Source organism: Eschscholzia californica, unplaced genomic scaffold (genome assembly GCF_041429995.1).
Source record: "Eschscholzia californica isolate CP2 unplaced genomic scaffold, dmEscCali1.0.p SCAF_5, whole genome shotgun sequence".
Classification (NCBI taxonomy): domain Eukaryota; kingdom Viridiplantae; phylum Streptophyta; class Magnoliopsida; order Ranunculales; family Papaveraceae; genus Eschscholzia; species Eschscholzia californica.
Window position 1 is genome coordinate 4,305,904 of NW_028238472.1, and position 18,824 is coordinate 4,324,727.

Below are 18,824 nucleotides of genomic sequence, written 5' to 3' on the forward strand. Positions count from 1 at the left end.
ATGATGATGTGGCATTGTAGGTGACTTGGCAGATAGAGGAAATGAGGTGGAGGAGTGAGAGTAACGGACAGTTAAAGATAACGGAAAAAGGGGGCCATATGGGTATTTTTGCTAATTTAGGGGGTCAGGCAGGAAGCTGGTCACAAAGTTGGGGGCCATTAGGGAAATAACCCGTTTTATTATCAAGAGGTTCATCCCTCTTCACATGGTATCAGAGCCAAATATTTTTTTTAAGCTATGACTTCTCACGAGTTTTCTTTTGAAACTGTTACTAATTCTCTTACTAATCTTTGTGGTCCATTCGATGTTCATCTTTCGGATTCTCCCACCACTATTTTGATCACGTCGCTTCTAACTGACGATAACTACTCTTCATGGTCTCGAGGAATGATCAAGGCTCTTCGAGCTAAGGATAAATTAGATTTTGTCGATGGAACAATCTCCAAACCTACTGATCCTAATGAGATGCATCTATGGGGTCGTTGTAACGACTTAGTATCTAGTTGGCTTATCAACTCAGCGGATCCTTTTCTTCGTTCATCAATTCTTTATGATAATAATGCATGTGATGTCTGGAAAAACCTTCATGACCAATTCTATCAAACTAATGCTCCGAAGGTTTTTCAACTCAAACGAGCTATTTCTTAAGCAAGATGGTTCTGACGTCTCCAATTATTTTACTAATCTCAAGGCTCTCCAAGACGAATTAAATTCTCTTATGATTACAGAACCATGTATTTACGGGCATGGAAGGTCTCTTCTTGATCGTACTAATCAAGATAGAGCAATTGAATTTCTTCAAAGTCTTGACGACTGGTTTTCAGCTATTCGAAGCCAAATCTTACTACTGGACCATTTTCCCTCCATTCTTCGTGTTCATTCTCTTGTTAAGCAAGAAGAAGTGTAACAAAGCTTAATCAACTCCACCATCATCGACAATGAGGTTGCTACTCTTGTCACCGACTCATACGACAATAGACGACCTCCTATTGATCGATCAGATAAGCCACATCCCCGTTTACAAGTTGAATGGTGATGTAGTTGACTCCAATTAGTCAGGTGTAACGCCCCAAACCTTACCAGTTGCCGATATTGTCCCCACTTTTACCACCTCACACGGGTACGGGGTTTTCATCTTAGCGAAGACACCACAAGCCCCCTCCCCCAAAAGACCTTAGTAATTACTAAGCTTAAGCATACACCTATAGCCGATCCGGACTCACAGTTGCCCCTATTGTAGTCGACCCCAACTTTCGGGACATTTAGCACTGAACCCACCCTGACCCGGCCGTCTCTCACTCAATAGTAGGAGACTGGTACCTACAAGAACGGAACAAATTAGGAAAAGAACATTAATGGGGCCAACAGAATCGGAAAAACAGTAGAACGTGACAGTCAATATTCATCCATCACTTTCTTCTTCAGTTCCTCTCCCTCTTTTGATCTTCTTCTATTCTGTTTCATAAAAACCCTTTTTCATTACTCTGGGTACCTCTGTTTCTCTTTCATCATTCATGGAGGATTTGGGCAATCATTTATACCAGTTTCAGAAAGAAAATAAGCCATTTGAAGAAGTTTCTTACTGTGGGAATCTGATAATGAACTACCCATCATCAAGAATCAAGTTTAAAACCCATAGCTATAAGAAGGTCAAGGGTTTTGAACTAAAGCTCAAGAATCAACCCCCAAAGTCATTAATGAAGGAAAAAGTTGAAAAATCCATTAATGGAGGTCTGAAGATTGAATACGAGAAAACTAGTTGTAGGGTTTGTGGTAAGTTCTTTCATTCTTTGAAATCTTTATCTGGTCATATGAGAACACATCCTGAAAGATCATGGAGAGGTATTAAACCTCCTTCTCTTGTTTCTCAAATGGTTAGTAAGATTGATTATCAAAAACAGATTTCTCTTTCTAGTTCTTGGAGATTAGATTCTTGCTTTTTACAGTGTTTGAAAGGATGGGGTACTAAATGCAGAAGAGGAAGGATTAACCTAGTAGACGATGATCTAGTAGTACTTGAATGTCTATTTTCGATCCGCAAAAGAATCAAAGAAGAAAATTTAAAAAGTTCAAACTTACAAAAGGATAGAAAAATGGGAGTTTGAGATTCAATTCAATGCGAGAAACTCAAAATTGATATGAAAATGAGAATTCAAGATATGGGTATAATGGGTAAAGAAGATGGATTCAGCTTCAAGATTTCAGAAGTTTTATGTGAAAACATCGAAGAGATATAATCCTAAAGGGTTTGAACGCGTCGATGTTGAAAACAATGTCGAGACACACCAATGTGAATTCTGCGATGAGACGTTCTCGACTGGTCAGGCTCTTAGAGGCCACCAAATTAGACATTGGACAGCCCTCTCTAGGGTTCCCACTAGTCCCATGGTATTAGTTGAAGAAGCTAGTGATAATGTGGATAGCAAGAAAATGGAGTTAGGCCTTAAGTAATTGCCTTGTCCAAGACAACAATTTTCGCTTTCCTTTTGTTTTTATTGTCATATGTTTCCATTTCATCTTACTTGTAGTGAATTATAGTAGAATTCCTCGTTATTTCAATGAATACAATCTAAAGAAGTTCATTTAATTTAGACATCTAGACCTCCATTTTGATTTCATCTTTTGAATCTAAAAGTTTTAGCCTAGAAAATAGTAAGAAACTGGATACTAATGATTCGAACCTTAGAATTTAGACATCTAGACCAAAATTTGTTGTCATCCAGATTACCTTTTTATATTTCAGCCACGCATCCTTCCGGATGCGGCCTCTGTGTGGTTGCTGACCCCAGGTCAGTAGACGGAAAATACTTTGTTCAGTTGTTTTTCTATTTGAGTGGCACGTATTGTCTTTATACTTACTAGCGACCTTACAGATCTTATATGTTGAATGAATTTTCACTTCAAGATCGACAAGGGTCTTCTTATGGGTCTTCAACAGTCTACTATTCGCACTTTTGGACCACTTTTTCTTGCGAGCTAAATTACCCAATAGTCCAGTTACTGTTCAGACTGTTGGGAAATGTTATATCACTATGTGGTGATGTAGAGGAATTGGCCGAGAAATACATGGATGAAATAGAAGCGGCCAAATACAAGGGTGACAGACTAGAACAGCCAAAATCGATACGGGTGTCGAAATTGGACGAAATTTTGAGGGATGGTGCAAAATAGCGTTCCGGTCATTCGTCGTCGCTTCGCCACAACGGACCCACTTTGAGGGGCAAATTCCGTTGTTTAGGGCCTCAAAACGGACTTTTACTAGGTTTTTTCTATTTTTGGGAATTGTTACCAGTTTAGGATTATTACTATTCTAGTGTTTTATTTTATTAGGTGTTTCTATTGGAGTTTGACCAAGATTAGGAAACCCTAAGTCTATATAAAGAGGGCTTAGAAGTTGTTTCAGTCATTCATTCAATCAGTAAAATTCAGTATTTTATTATTCTTGTGATCAATTTCAGTTCTATAGTCTTTAGACGAAGATTTAAGACTCTTTTATTAGTTTTCCGCTGCGTCATGTGGGTACTCCTTTCGACCCGAAAGAGTTACGCGGGCCTGGTTCTTATTTCTTTTGGACAGACATTTTGATCCAGAAAATCAAATTGGGTTCATTTGAAAAAAAAAATGGCCATGTTATATTTTGGTTAAGTTTGCTAATATGGTCTCCGCCTTGCCCTTACTTTTCATTAGTTCTGGTTCTCTGTCTCACTTCTCACCTATTAGAGTTTGTCTGCGTTCTCTAATTGGGTTTTATGATCGTTCTTTAGCTCCCTCTTGGTCAACAACTCTGTTTACCAAGAGTCCAGTTACGATATGTTTGATTGTGGTAAGACATGATTTCTCTATCGAGAGAATGATTAAGAGGTTATTCTAGAATCTTTTAGTTCCACTTGTAAAAGATTAGAAGATTTTTCTTAGGTGTTGAATTTCTTTGCCCATCTAGTTCTTCTAGAGCGGTTCAAGTAGTTTCAGGTTTTGCAGTGACAATCGTGGTTGAGTCTTATTGAAGACGGCTAATATGCTCACAAATAATCCACCAGCTTTTGGTTGCAGTGGTTGGACACCCCTCTTAAGTCTATAAGGTCGTGGGATCGAGTCTTGGTCGAAGCAGTTTGTCATCAAGAATTATCTCATGTAATTTAGACTATAAATAAAGTAAATAATGTAATAATTTGTCGGGCATTAGAGCATCTCAAATGCAACACTCAACTTACAAAACTCAATTTGACACATAGGACTACTTGAGTTTTTGACAAAAAACACTCTTCAATGCAACACTCAACTAGAGTCTCAATATGATGTGGCAACAATAAATATTGAGATACTCAAAAGAAAACTCGATTGTTGAGTTTTCTTTTGAGTATTTCAACATTTATTGTTGTATCTCAATTGGTCTACATCAACATTTTATATATTAAAATAAGAATCAAAAGTAAATCTAAAGTAAATGTTGAGTTTTTTTTGTGTTGCATTGGAGATGCTCTTAGGCCTCTTTATAGTTGGGATTTAGTCTTTCATTCATGGTTTAAGGTAGGCGGTTATCGTGCTTAAACATCTTCATGATGTATCAATGTCTTGTAACAACTAACGTATATCGTAGTCGAATTCTCAAAAAAAAATAATACTCACAATCTGCTGGCCCAGTGTTATATAAATTCGACAAACTTAACAAATGAATAATCTTATTATTTAAAGAAAAAAATAATAAATAATAAAATAGCTTAATTGAATTTGTTAGAATTTATTGCTATAGTTGGAGCACATTCTACCTTAGTTGGCACAACCTAACTATCAATTATTCACACTAAATTACATATTATAAATAAAAATCACGTTTGATATTCTTGTGGAATTTGAAAACTCTTTACTGGCAATATCTTACCTACAAACAAAACTAGTGTCTTCAATATATTTTTAATTCAATCACTCTAAACGAATCGGTTCTTCTGCTTATACTTAAACCACGAGGTTCACACTAATTTTCAATAAAAAAATAACTAGAAAGACTGCAGATAAATAGACTACTTCACAAATTTATATGCAATTCGCACGCGTACTGTGATATATGTATATACAAATCTTTCGTGTTACATTTTCTTATTTCAAAGAACGGTTTATGAGACATATACAATAAAGCGATGTAGTTAACAGTGGGAGGGTGGCCCGATAAATAAACCTGGCTGGCTGAGTCTGAAGGAGCCAATGGACACCTAAAGCTTAAAATGTGACGGGTCGGAGTTGAGTTTCACATTTGCTCAGAGGCCCGTTACTAGCATGAGTTATTCCAGCTTTAAAGATCACACATATAATTAGCAAAAGAATTTCTTTTAGAGACAGAGACTTTGGATCTTCTGTAATCTTTTTAGATTTTTACTTCTTCATACCTTTGGATTTTCAATTTGTGTGATCTTTTGAAGATCTTCACAATCCCTCAAGATTTCTAGATTTCCACAAACTCAAAACTTCTATTCAATAGGATGATTTTTTAGAATATGTGAATAATGAAGATATTTGAGTTTACCCAACCCTTCCATTTGAAAGGACCAAAGAATTATGGGCCATGCGCGACACGAAAGCTGGCGCTATAAATGTGGACCAGTGAAGATTGAAGATATTTAAGTTTATCCCAACGCTTCCATTCGAAAACTGTTAGTTTTCGATCGGACCCAAATAATTTGTAGGTTGAGACACGACACAAGGGCTAAAGTTATAAAATATAGATAGCTCTATAGTCTGACAAATCATTAGGCCGGGCACATATTCTCTTTCCCAACCCAACCCCGCATGACCCAATTCTCACGTTTATACTCACTAAGTCATAACCACACCAACATCTTCCGTTCTCTTAGGCCGTCTCGTCTAACTCTTCGAGCATGATCCCCATTAATAGAGGTCAAGATACTAACGAAAACCGTAACAAAATTATTCACTAAAATAAAATCGTCATACATCACGAGAGATGTTGAAGCAATTTTCATCCGACGAAACATATAGTAGAAGTTCGCGACCCATTTTGGTTCGCTGAAGTATCTAACCAGGCTATCATTGATAGATATGGACCATATGGTGGCGTTGCTATTTTTCCCTAGCCAAACTTATCGTCCAACGGTCCAACCTCATAATAGTAACACCCGTTACCAAGAAAAAAGAGAAAGAAATCACGGAAAATTAAATTTGATTTTCTCCGCCAAACTCATTCATAACTCTCTCTCTCTCTCTCTCTAAAACTCTCTTTCTCTCTCTTAAACGTTTTATCACTTCTCTGACACCTCTCTTCTTCTTCTTCTTCTTGGAAAAACCCCTTTTCAAATTTCTCTCACAAACCCTAACAAAAATGTCAAATTGAATTTTCTGTTTTTCAATTCTTCACTCTAATTAGAGAAATGGCTACTTCAGCTTTCAAATCAACAACTAAAAGATCTTCAATTACTTCTCCTTCTACCCCCACCACCACCAGAAATGATGATTCCAGTTCAATTAATCGAGCTAATTCATCTCACCGTCGTTCCAGAAGTCTCAATAGATTTTCCGGTCGTTTTACTGATTCCGATGATGTTCCGGTACCTAGAGGTAGGTTTGTGAACACAGAGAGAGGATCGGGGTTTCCTGAAATGAGTCTTGATGATCTTGTGAATGAGTTCTTTCCTTTCAAAGATTCTGATGAGAGAGAAATTATTGATTCTAGAGGTAGGTCAGCTAGACGAAGCTCTAGTATTGGTCCTTCAATGGCTGAAACTAGTATAACCAGAAGGGGAAGATCAGTTTCCAGACCACATGCCTCAACGGGTGATAGGAAAAACCTTCAAGATAGTAATTTAGGAAACAAAAGCTTTGATTCTTCACGGCGAGGAAGATCAGTTTCTAGGCAAAATACCCAAATAGGTAATCAAAATAGGATTGGAAGAAACAGTATAGATAATAGGGGAATTGATAATTCTAGGAGAAGGCGTTCTCTCTCTGTTGCCAAGTATCAAATTAGTGATTCAGAGGTATATTTTCAATGGGTTTTAATTTCTCTTATCAATTGATTTTCATTTGTTGTCTTATCAATTATCATTAGTTAGTGAGATTATATGAAGATTTGAATGGTTAGGCTAGGGTTTATGCTATCTTGGGTAGTTGGGAATTGAATAGGAGAAGATGAGCATAATAAATGCTCTAGAATTTAGAACAAATCGAGAAGGGGTAAATGCTAAAAGCTTAAGTATGCACATTGATCTCGGAACAACACTGACATTTCGGGGGAAAACAACTGATGTTATAGAAATAGGTGCTCCATGGATTCCACATCACTTCAAAAACATCGTAATTATATGTATTGTTATAGGAATACAACCCTTTCTATGAGCTATGAAGATATCCTGATTTCTGAGTGAGAATTCTCGCTTTATATCACCCTAAAGATAAAAGGAAACCTTTACTACCAAATTTTCCTCCGAATCAAATGCACCAGGAGGGTCCGACTTGTTGACTTACTATCCTTAAATTAGGGTAATCAAGAGCCTCCCATCGTAGCATTTTTTTACTTAAGTGAAACTGTCAAAGTTACATTATGCAACTCAAAACATAGCACAAGGTCAGCCAATATTTTCTCAACCATTGCTACTGGAACCTCTAGTACCCCTTGCTTACTAGTCCTAACATGCTAAATTTGCTACCAAAAGTGTTAGCTTTAGTCTACCCAATTTATTTTGCAAATGTGCGTAGGATAGTAACTTGAGTAGTTAACTTCAAAAAATTTAGTTATATTAACTAAAATACTTAAGATTTGAATTATATACTCTGTCTGATCGGTTTCTTGTTTCATTAATGAAACATATATTTCTGCGGTCATTTACCAGTTTGCTCTTATAACCTGCCTGCAGAGTGATCATTCTATTAAGTCCAAGAATCATGATAACTGGAAAAGTTTCAGAAGTGTGAATGACCAGAGATCTTCAATCCATAAGCCAGCAGCTACTAACCCCCAGCCCGTGTTAAGAAGGTCAATCAGTCAGAGAGATTTTACGAGGTCACGTGATGGTTACTCGGTAAGAGTTTTGCATTATATATAGTTAGTAATGTTTGATTTGTTTTTTCTTATTAAAAAATTGTGTTTGGTAATTATTATGAAGAAACTAGAAGTTGACATAATGAGAGTCTGGAAAACAGTCTACTTCTTTTCTATAATAAGAAGGAAATTGAGACGATTAAAAGAAAAACTGCCAAACACTATTCCACTAGCTGTTAACCTCGTTTTCAGTTTTATGTTTGTTCTTTCTGTCTTTTGAGATCTCTATTTGAAAATACTTATCTATAAACTTGAATTGAGCTAAAGGACTTACTCGAACCTTTCAGAGCCAATCTTCTGCACTAACTGATGATGAATCACGGGATGCACGTTCCAGTAAGAATGAGACTGAGAGGACAATACGAGCGGTTTATGCACAGAAAAAGGTTTTTTTTTTTCTTTTTCTTGAAATTAAACGTTAACTGCTAAGAATCTTTTATGATTCTCTTTTTAGTAAATTGGGAATGGAGCTAAGCGAACTTGTAATTTGAGTATTTGATTTCACTGAAAAAAAAATCCGAGTTTTCTACTGACTGTTCATTGTTGCATGCTGCAATTTCAGACCGAACATCCTACAGGAGATGAGGCGGAGAGTGGTTTATATGAGGTCATGCGCAAAGAACTTAGATATGCTGTTCACGAGATCAGGACAGAACTTGAACAAGTATATAGCATTTATGGTTTCTAAACCTGCTTTTCTGTGTGGTTCTATATTAACTTCAGAGTGAAAGATGAAGTTATGTCCCTTAGTTTTTAGCTGAAGGTTAGCGTGCTACTGCAGGTAATGGTGCCAACAAAAACATCTGATTTAGCCAATAGTGATCTTCAAACAAAAGACTCTAAAGTTCTTCAAGCTGTTTCGTTGATCAGAGAGAATTATGCTACCCAATTGGAGCAGGTATTATCTATAATCTCAGTATGTTATAGTAAGTTCTTGAAGTAGTATGCTTCTTTGTATAGCATCCTTATAGCCTGAGCTACCCAGTGTGATTTTTGTACTTCATTTTGCATATGGGAAACATGTAGTTGACCAATGGGTTCATACATGGTGGAATCCACCAATTTGAGTTTCCACCCAAGGGTTCCTTAGGTGAGCCCTTCTTTGTATAGCATCCTTATAGCTTGAGCTACCCAGTGTGATTTTTGTACTTCATTTTGCATATGGGAAACATCTAGTTGACCAATGGGTTCATACATGGTGGAATCCACCAATGTGAGTTTCCACCCAAGGGTACCTTAGGTGAACCCTTATAATAATTGGGTTTGCCTTCAGAGGAAAAATCTTTTATTTTTCCCAAATGGTGGATGAATATCTTGACCAAATGAAAGAAGCAACGATCTACAAAGGAAGAAAAAGAATGTACAAATGATTGGGAAAAGTGGGACTAGGATAAAGCCCCAGTCCACTTTCCTGAAACACCAGAAAACAACTAAAATCACTAAATTAGCTTGTCAGGCAACGTTACTTCCCAACATGGAAGGGAACTCGGAACAGTTGATCACTGCATTTATCTTATTAAGATGATGTTTTGCTTTGCCTCACGGTTGTTACTTTTTCAAATGTTTCAGTCAGCGAAACGTAAACAGGATCTTTTAGCAGAGATCGTAGTTGAAGAGCAACGTGGAAGAGAGCTCTCTATGATTGTTAAAGACTTGCTACCTGATCCGAAGAGTACTGATGTTCCACAGAAACCAGTTCGTGCTAGAAAGGTAGAACTTGTCCATAATTAAATCTTATATTTCTACGTGTTGATATGCTTGCCTATATATGTGTTTCGTAAGATTAGTAAGGTAGTGAAGGCACAAGGAGTTCAATTGAAGTTTGGTTTTATCTTTCATAATTTTATCAGAGGAGCAATGACCGAAGTAGGATGTCTAAGTGCTTGTCAGAGGAGGCGGAAAAGTATTTCGAAGACTTCCTTTCAAATGTTGAAGATACTGATATTTCTTCACTTGATGGAGAAAGAAGCGATGCAAGTTCTAAGCTCGGAGGAAGGAAAAAGTTACTTGAACCAGTTAAAATGCGATTTGAATCAACAGAAAACTTTGAAACTCCAATAAAGTCTACTTCAGTCAACAGTGAGATGGATGGTGTTGTTTTGCCTTGGTTGGAATGGGAAACCAGTATATGCAAGCCTACACAGAAGGTGCCGTTGACCCCAGAAAACACCTTACCTGGTACAGCTCAGGTAACAAACACGAACCAATTTCATTTTATTCTCTAGTTTTTTTCTTGGACTCGTGCATATTCACTCATATATTTGCTGCTGGCATGATAAAAGAAATGTCTTCTCGGGAATTCTTTTGGGTTCATTTGGCCCCATATTGTGACCAACTCATCCGCTTGGTTATCATAATTAATGTTCTTTTTTGAGAAGACAGAAAGAGAAATGGGAGAGGAGAGGGGGCCCAGCCGGCTCCCTCTCTTCCTTCACGAAGAGAGGCCCGACTCTCACTCTCTCCTTTCTAAACCATATAGTCTTACAAAAACTAGTTAGGAGTAGTTGGTGATATCTATACCACAGTATGCAGGTCGAAAAAAATGACTACTCCCTAACCTAATTCCATGAAAGCTCATGACTAAAAAATGACTACTCCCTAACCTAATCCCATGAAAGCTCATTTTTCTTTGATTGTTCAGGAAATGAGCGTCAATGAGAGCAATTCTTTAATCAGTGGCCGTGGTAGTTGGAGTCCGGCAGTTGACAGCCCTTACGTTATATCTAGAGATATAACAAGCAGCAGAAACTCAAAAGCTAATACCAAACAAAGGGAATCACGGTTCGACATGGACGAGTATCTACAGCTTCAACAGGATGAATCTGGCTTGTTCGAGAACTGGAGGCAGCGAAATAGAATAAACTCAGGTAGACTCTTACTTTGTCATAGAAATTATCTGTAGCCCTAATTCTTGAGGCAAAGGTGTTCCCTTTCCATATATTGAACTAATGAATTCTTTGTATAGGCATCTCAGTTTATTTCAAGTTAGAACAGTGGCTTCTTAGTAGTTAGTACTCTCTTTTACCGGTAAAATCTTCCTCATAATATTTGCAGAGTAGAATTTATTGTCATGGTGCTTTTCGATTACCTGATTAGAAATACAGAAAACTTGACAGTGTTCTTTTACCAATCACCATCAGCACCACCAAGTAGATGAAGGAATCTAGGTTTATGATTAATTGGCTAAATTGTTTTCTCTAATGTTGATTATATTGTTTTGGTACTAAGTTTTGTCTGAATGGTTTGATTCGGGTTGATTTCAGAATGTTTGTTTTTTGTAACTCGGCTGACTAGCGGATTCGGTCTGATTTTGAGCTCATATGTTTGTGACATTAATATGTCGGAATTATGAATTCATTGTTTGAAATATCCTAAAATGACTATCTATAAATTCCACTAACAAAATTAAAACCTAAATCAATTTACAAATGCCACTGGTTTGGGGAAAGCAATAAAGTTTCCGGGGAAGACGGTGGAAAACAAAAAAAATTAAACCAACCACCCCTTTAATGTCGCCGGAAAAAGTCGCCGGCCGGATGTTGCCGGGCGACTCCACCATCTTCTCTTCTCCCACTCTTCTCTTTCTCTCTCTTCTCCCTCTCTTCTCTTTCTCTCTCTTCTCTTTTTCTCTCTTCTCCCTCTCTTCTCGGGATCTGGTTTGAACAACAAACCAGATCTGGTCTGGTTTCGTCTGGAAACCAGACCTCCGGCGAAGGGGTTCCTCCCCTTCGTCGGAGATGGAGAGGAGAACAAAAAAAAAAAATAATAATTTGTCGCCGGAGATGATGGAGTCGTCGGAGATGGTGGAGTCGTCGGAGAAAAGAAGAAGAAGCTGAAAAGGATTTAGTTGTTTGGGGGAAATAGAAAAATCTATTTTTTTTGTTTCCACCCAAAACTTCACACCCCGAAAACTATATAGCTTTCCCCAAAGCGCTGGCCTTTACAAACCCATATTTTAACTTGGCTTTAGAAAATTACGAACTCTTGGTTTACGAGGACTGACATTTGACCAACACCATATTATATTTAGGCCACGGTTTTGGGGAATAAAGAAAACTACTCATATTTTTATCCTGCAAATTCGTGAAGTCATGGATGAATGATTTGAAGATTTAGATTTAGACTTGGGGAAAGAAAACAAAGAGCCCTTTTATGGTTCCAAAGCTCCTTAACGGGTCTTGTAGAACACAGGAGGTTCCGAGACTGGGCCAAGCCTGGGTCCATGGACAAGCAATATTTCTTGGGTTTGGACGAGGAAGTGGGTGGGCTAGGCGACCCGGTGTAACCGGGTGGACCATTCTCTATGGGCAAAGCCAACGTGGGAGGGCTGGGGCTCCCAATTTGAATTTTGGGAGCCCCAGCCCAGCCCGTTGGCTGCCCAACCCGGGAGCCCCGGGGCTGGGCTCCCGGTGGGGCTGGGAGCCCCAGGCTTCCGGGCTCCCAGACCCAAAAGTTTACCGTTGGGAATCCCCAACGGCTGTATTGGGGTGGATCCCCTAGCTCCCAGGTTGGGCTCCCGGTGGGGCTGGGAGCCCCAGGCTTCCGGGCTCCCAGACCCAAAAGTTTACCGTTGGGAATCCCCAACGGCTGTATTGGGGTGGATCCCCTATTAAAGGGGATCCACCCCAATACTAAATCCCACCTCTTTCTCTCATGTTTTCTTCTTTCTCTCTCATTTTTTCATCTTTCTCTCTCAATTTCTTCCAAGTTAAACTCCAATTTTTAATCTTTCTCTCTCAATTTCTTCAATGGATAGTCCAAATCCCAATTTCAATAATTATGGTTATGTAGAAATGTTAAACTCCGATTTCAATTATGATGAAGTTAATTTATCGAATGATGTGGTCGAAGAAAATTTTGATTGTAATGAAATGTCAACGTCGTCGGTAAAGCGTTATACTCAAATAGATGATAGTGTGCTCGTTAATGCTTATTTACATATTGTCACCGATGCGATTATTGGCAATGATAAAAGAGCGGGTACTTTTTGGAACAAGATTACCGAACACTTCAACGAGCGTACAAAACAAGATCGTGTAGCAAAGGGTCTTAAATGTCGTTGGAGCGAAATTAACAAGCAATGCGCGAAGTTTTGTGGGTATTTGTCATTGTTGCAAAGGAACCCAAAAAGCGGAGAAAATGATGATGATCGGGTAATTACTATTATTACATTTTGACAACATTAAGATTTTTTTTTTACACAAAGTTGAAATTTTTATTTTTATTTTTGCAGTTAAACTCCGCAAAACTATTGTTTAAACAAAACAATGGGAACAAAGATTTTAAGTTCGAACATTGTTATAAAATTTTGAAAGACCATCCCAAATGGTCATCGAACTTATCTCAAGCTTCGTCAAACAAAAGAAAAACTTCTTTGGACCAAGACGAAGGATCTCCCTCCACAATCCAACAAAGACCACTTGGAAGAAAAGCAAGCAAGGAGGCTAGAGATAAATCCAGAAGTACTGAAACTTCTACAACGATTGAGTTTTCGAAAGAGAGAAATGCGAATCAAGAGACTAGAGATAAACTTCTCAATGACATCATTAATTCGAAAAAAGAAAGTCGACTACTTCAAAACAAACAATTAGAAATGAAAGAAAAAGAATTAGTCATGGAAGAAAGAAAATTAAACGCTAAAGTGATGCAAATGGGGATAGACTTGGTGGGCAAAGATACTTCGAACATGACTCCCGAACAACTTGCTCTTCATAGGATGTTGATCTCAAATTGGCAAAAGGAGAATGGGGGTGCATTTTAGTTATAAATTTTGGGTTTCTAGTCCAAAAATCTACCCCTAAACACACATTTAGTCCACCCCCTAATATTAATATAGGATTTTAATCCAAAATAATAATTATAATGGATATTTAGTCCAACTTAGTTAAAGTATGTTTATATGTCAAGGTTACAGTGTTTTTCTGTTTATCGATTCTTGTTTTGTTTCATAAATTACCTGTTATTTATTGTTAAAGTTTCATACTTTATTTCATTTTTTCATACTTTATTTCATTTTTTTTTATATGTGTCATACATAACACATTATGTATCAACAATGTTTCTTCAAAACGGAAAAGGACTAATTTCTGAGAAGATTGGACCTTAAACGCTTTTTGAACTTTATTTTGAACTTAAAGCCCATGGACCCTTTTAGTTATTCTAATTAGATCCTTTAAATAATTAGATCCTTTTAATAATTAGATCCTTTTAATTATGTATGAATTTTAATTATGTATGAATTTTAATTATTTATTAAATTTTAATGATTTTAATTATAATAATGTAATGGGTGAAAATTCAAACACAAATCTCACACGCGTACACCACACATGCACATTTTTTGGATTTGGGAACCCCCACATTGGAATTGAGACAAAGCCCCAGGGCTCCCAAAATTCAGGGGCTCCCAAAATTAGGAGCCCGAACCTCACACTGGCTTTGCCGTAACCCCTAGGGTTTGGAAAGGATAAGAGTTGAAGGAAGTGAAGAATGAGAGAGGTTAGGTATGTTAATTTCATCAAAAAAAAAAAAAAAGTATGTTAACTTTCTTGGGTTATTTTGTGCAAGGATAAAGGATTTGTCACAAGAGTGGAGCCTTGATCATTTGTCTGACCCAGTCAACACAAATATCTTGACTAGTCTCAAATTCCACTAGTGTTTAGAGTTCTCTTTGGACCTTCTCTCTAGATTTTTTGTTGAGTATTTCTTTATTTAATTAAATTGTAATATTTGTGTTTCAAAGTTACCAACTAAATTTGGGTTAGCCCATATTTTTGGATCTTAGTTCATTGAGATTGTGTTATTTGTAGTAGTTTTCATCATTGCATCAAGATAGAAGTAAAGTGCTAAGTACAAAAAAATGAGAGGTGTTCATGATCTTATGAAGCAATAACATTATTAACGACCTAGGATTCTTTTTCTTACTATGTCTTTCGATCAAAGCTAATATGCGTCGTATGTATGAAAAAATAGCGAACAATAAAAGTAACAAAGTCTGAACATACAATTCAAAAAAAAACACAAAGTCTGAACATATTTAACAACTATTCTGGTGGTTAAAAATTATGATTCAAGTGCTTCGAAATTTGGATTAATGGTTAAATATCCTCAAAGCAACTGTTACAAGAAAAATGTGACAACTAGTTAGGATTTTAGTGAAAGTCTTATATACATAATGTGTAACCACACACTTTGAACGTTAATGATTTTAAATTATTGAAATTTCAATAAAATATATTACGAGATTATTTGGCTATGCAGAAAAATGTCACAACAACTAAATCACGAATGTCGAAATAGTTCGTCTAAATGAGAGGTTGCAATATTTCTTCTAAACCACGAACTGCGGCTACTAAGTACTAACTAAATAAAAAATGTTGCTATGGTTTTTCTAAACCAGATTTTCAATGTTCATTTTTCTAACAAATATCAATATTAAAAATCTATAATTTGCATAATGCCACTTCAATAAAAATCAATTTCTAATTATAGAGTGGATGCCATTTTCTTTGAATAATAAGACTACAAATGTGAGAAGGAAAACAAAAAAAAATGTGAGAAAACAGGAGTAGCAAAAAGTAGGTAGAATATTAACATACAAAAAGACACTGTCATCTATCCTTTAATTACTTGATTGAAAAGACCCCTCCCAAAACACATACCCATTCTTCTTGGTCAATTGTGATTAAAAAAGAAATTGGGTAATTCACCAACTTGATGGTGATCTTCCTTTGTTGGGTGTTATGAAGATGAAGGTCTGAAGCTTAATGAAAGTGAGGTTATCAGAACTTTAAAGAAATTAAACCCTATTGTTTGGTTTAGAGCTTTCAAAAGTAAGGAAACCCATCACAAGCAAGTTGAGATTTGTTTGGTCAGGGACGAGATGAGGACGATAAATGCGTCTGTTTTGGGGAAAAGAGTGAGAAAACCATTTTACCACCTTTTTGGTGGTAAAATAAATCATCTCATTTTCATATTTTTTTTTTTCTCAAAGAAAGTAAATTTTCTCACTTTTTTATCCTATCAAACAACAAAAATTCAACTTTCTCGTGAAAGTGACTTTCCCAGGTTTATTTTATTTTCCCACATAACAAACAGGCCCTAATAGTTCACATACTAGAAAAGAAAAAGCTAGTGGGAGTAATTAATATTTTTCATGGTGGGATTTTAGTCTTCTAGGTGAGTGATTCATGATCTCTTTGGAGATTGTACTCTGTTAGAAATTTGACTTGTTCTTCCTTAGGTGTTTGTTTCTTAACAACAATAAATAATATAAAGGAAAGACCAATAATAAAGAAAACTAAATTAAAATTCATCTAATCATAAAATTAGTAGAAAAGGCACACATAATTCTCCCCACCCAACACTCTTGTTGGAAATTAAAACATAAAACAAACACACAAACTTCGATAACATCAACCACACATAACAAAACAAAAACCACATACATAACAATGGAAAAAACACATAGATTAGTAGACGGAGTACTCAATGGGCTGGGTGGTTGAATTATGCAGTTTTAAGGATCACCTTTGCAACAAGTTTGGTCGTAACGACAACATTCTGGTCTATCCATAAGACCTCGACGGCCAATGAACTTATCCTGACCCATTGCCACCATGACCATGAATACCAAAATGAGAATGAGCATCTGGAATAAGAGAACAGTTAAGGCGGTACGTTGATTTGCCATTGAAGTTAGAAGAACTTGGAGAGTACTAATAAGATGAAAAGGAGTTTAGAAGATAGGAAATGATATGGATACTTGTTCCTATATATATAGTGGTTGTCTGATTATAATGTGGGTGTTTTCCACCTCCTATACAAATTGAAGTTAAATTATAATGTGGGTGATACCCACCTACTCAACAAATCAATACCCAAACCCACCTAATCTTTCTAACTTTTTCTAACTTAAGAAACCATCAATGAATTCATCATCTACTACATTTAGGTCTCTCACTAGAAAACAATTAATTACTGCCATAATATTTCATAGTGGGATCCTAGGTTTTTTTTTTAGTTGAGTTCCATTTTCTTCATGTAAGTGATTTTAAAATTACTAGTACATTTTTTGAGGTTTTGCTCTTTTAAAATAAGGATCCATTTGTTAGGTCACAAAGTATTTGGAGAAAGTATTCAGACGTGAAAATTAATTTTTTTTTTTTTTTTTTTCTAGGAAATTTTGAAAGCACTTGGTGCTATTGCTCTTGATACCCTTGCTACCCATAAAAAGGGCATCAATAGCTATAAGACAATGTTGCTTTTAAGACTTCTAAAATTCAATATCATCCCCATATTATCAACATTCTCACTGGTGACCTTGCTATTAGGGTTGAACAGAAGATTTGTGGTTCAACAGATTAGGGCTCGATGCCAAATGCATCCATCTATTAATACATCAACAAATTTATATCTTTTTTTCTAAAGCATTTTTTTTTTTTGAAATTGTAATTACAGAAGATTTGTGGTTGAACAGATTATGGCTCGATCCCAAATGCATCTACCGATTAATGCATCAAAAAAGTTATATTTTTTTTTCCTACAACATTCTTTTCTCGAAATTGTAATTCCGCGTCTTGGGAACTTGCAAAACTGGTTCTCTATGGAAACATGTTCGGTATATGGGACAATAATAACATCCCCGATAATGTAGTCTCTTATGTTGCGAATGATTTAAATTAATATCAAGTGAAGTTTCTATTGAAAAAAACAGAACTAATAAAAAAATAAAAAACAAAAAGCAAAAAAGATACTTACAAAAATGCCATAAGAATAAAATCAATATGTTTACAACAGTTAAAGGTCCAAATAAACTATCAGACACAATTAACAACAAAAACTATCAGACACATAGAAAAAAAAATTAACCACCAAACGCAATTGAAAAGTAACCAGTTTATCACAAATTGGGGTCCAAAATTTAAGGAGTGTAAGAAGAAGAACGTGTGGAGTCGAGGCGAGAATAAGTTATCAAGATTAATAACTCTGTAATAATTGTCATAATGTTAGAATTGATTTCTAAATCATATCTTTCTAACCGTCTGCGATTGAAGAAGAAAATAAAATTATGTATTAGAAAATAAAATAATGTATTAGATGATTTCTTAAGAACACAAATTCACGAGATAGAACTTAATTCACATATTTATTAATTTATGTTAGCCTATTTTGAGGTGAAATCTTAGTTTTAGCTGTTTCGACTAGGATCTCTAACATTCATTACATTTTTTTTTATCATCTAAGACTCTAATTACTTAGTTGCTGTACTGCTTGCATACCACAAAACTTTACTTGAAAAATAATTGAATTGATCATTTAGAAACTCCATACGACGAGTTTGGTTTTGTCCACAATCTATTATATAAAACAGAAGGGAAAACGATGACTGGGACAAACACCCTTTTTTAATTATGCATATTGTCTAGAGGCCCTTCTCAAAATTTAAAATATAGTCCTTCGTAGAGATAAAGTTACCTATTTAAAAAATAATAATCTTATCCTTCTTAGAAATAAAAATTCTGATGTAAGAAAAAAAGAAACAAAATAAATTTCAAGGGTTAAAAAAAGAAATAAAAATCTCTCTCTCTCTCAATAAAATAATAACTAATTTAAGAGAAAATAAACAAAAAAATAATACAAAAAGTAATAACTAATAAAAATATCTCTCTCTCTCAATAAAATAATAACTAAAATCTCTCTCAAGTGTCCGTGCCCTAGGGCACGGGATATACCCTAGAAATAAATATCTCTCTCTCTCTCAATAAAATAATGACTA

At 35.9% G+C, this 18,824-nt stretch overlaps 2 protein-coding genes across 2 annotated transcripts in view; both read left to right on the forward strand.

Annotated features, from left to right (window-relative positions):
- Positions 1-6,060: 6,060 nt before the first annotated feature.
- Positions 6,061-11,118, forward strand: LOC147536432 (uncharacterized). Its single transcript, XM_086643647.1, has 8 exons — positions 6,061-6,986; positions 7,863-8,027; positions 8,335-8,433; positions 8,610-8,711; positions 8,829-8,945; positions 9,617-9,757; positions 9,898-10,236; positions 10,689-11,118. Exons 1-8 carry the CDS (start codon positions 6,381-6,383, stop codon positions 10,947-10,949), a joined length of 1,830 nt encoding a protein of 609 aa, XP_086499773.1. The 5' UTR covers positions 6,061-6,380; the 3' UTR covers positions 10,950-11,118.
- Positions 11,119-12,795: 1,677 nt separating this feature from the next.
- The window catches only part of LOC147536433 (oligopeptide transporter 5-like), a 29,137-nt gene continuing 23,108 nt past the window's right edge, over positions 12,796-18,824 (forward strand). The window contains exons 1-2 of the mRNA XM_086640344.1: positions 12,796-13,093; positions 13,609-13,797. Coding sequence (XP_086496470.1) covers positions 12,796-13,093; positions 13,609-13,797 — 487 coding nt within the window. The remainder of the gene's footprint in view (positions 13,094-13,608; positions 13,798-18,824) is intronic.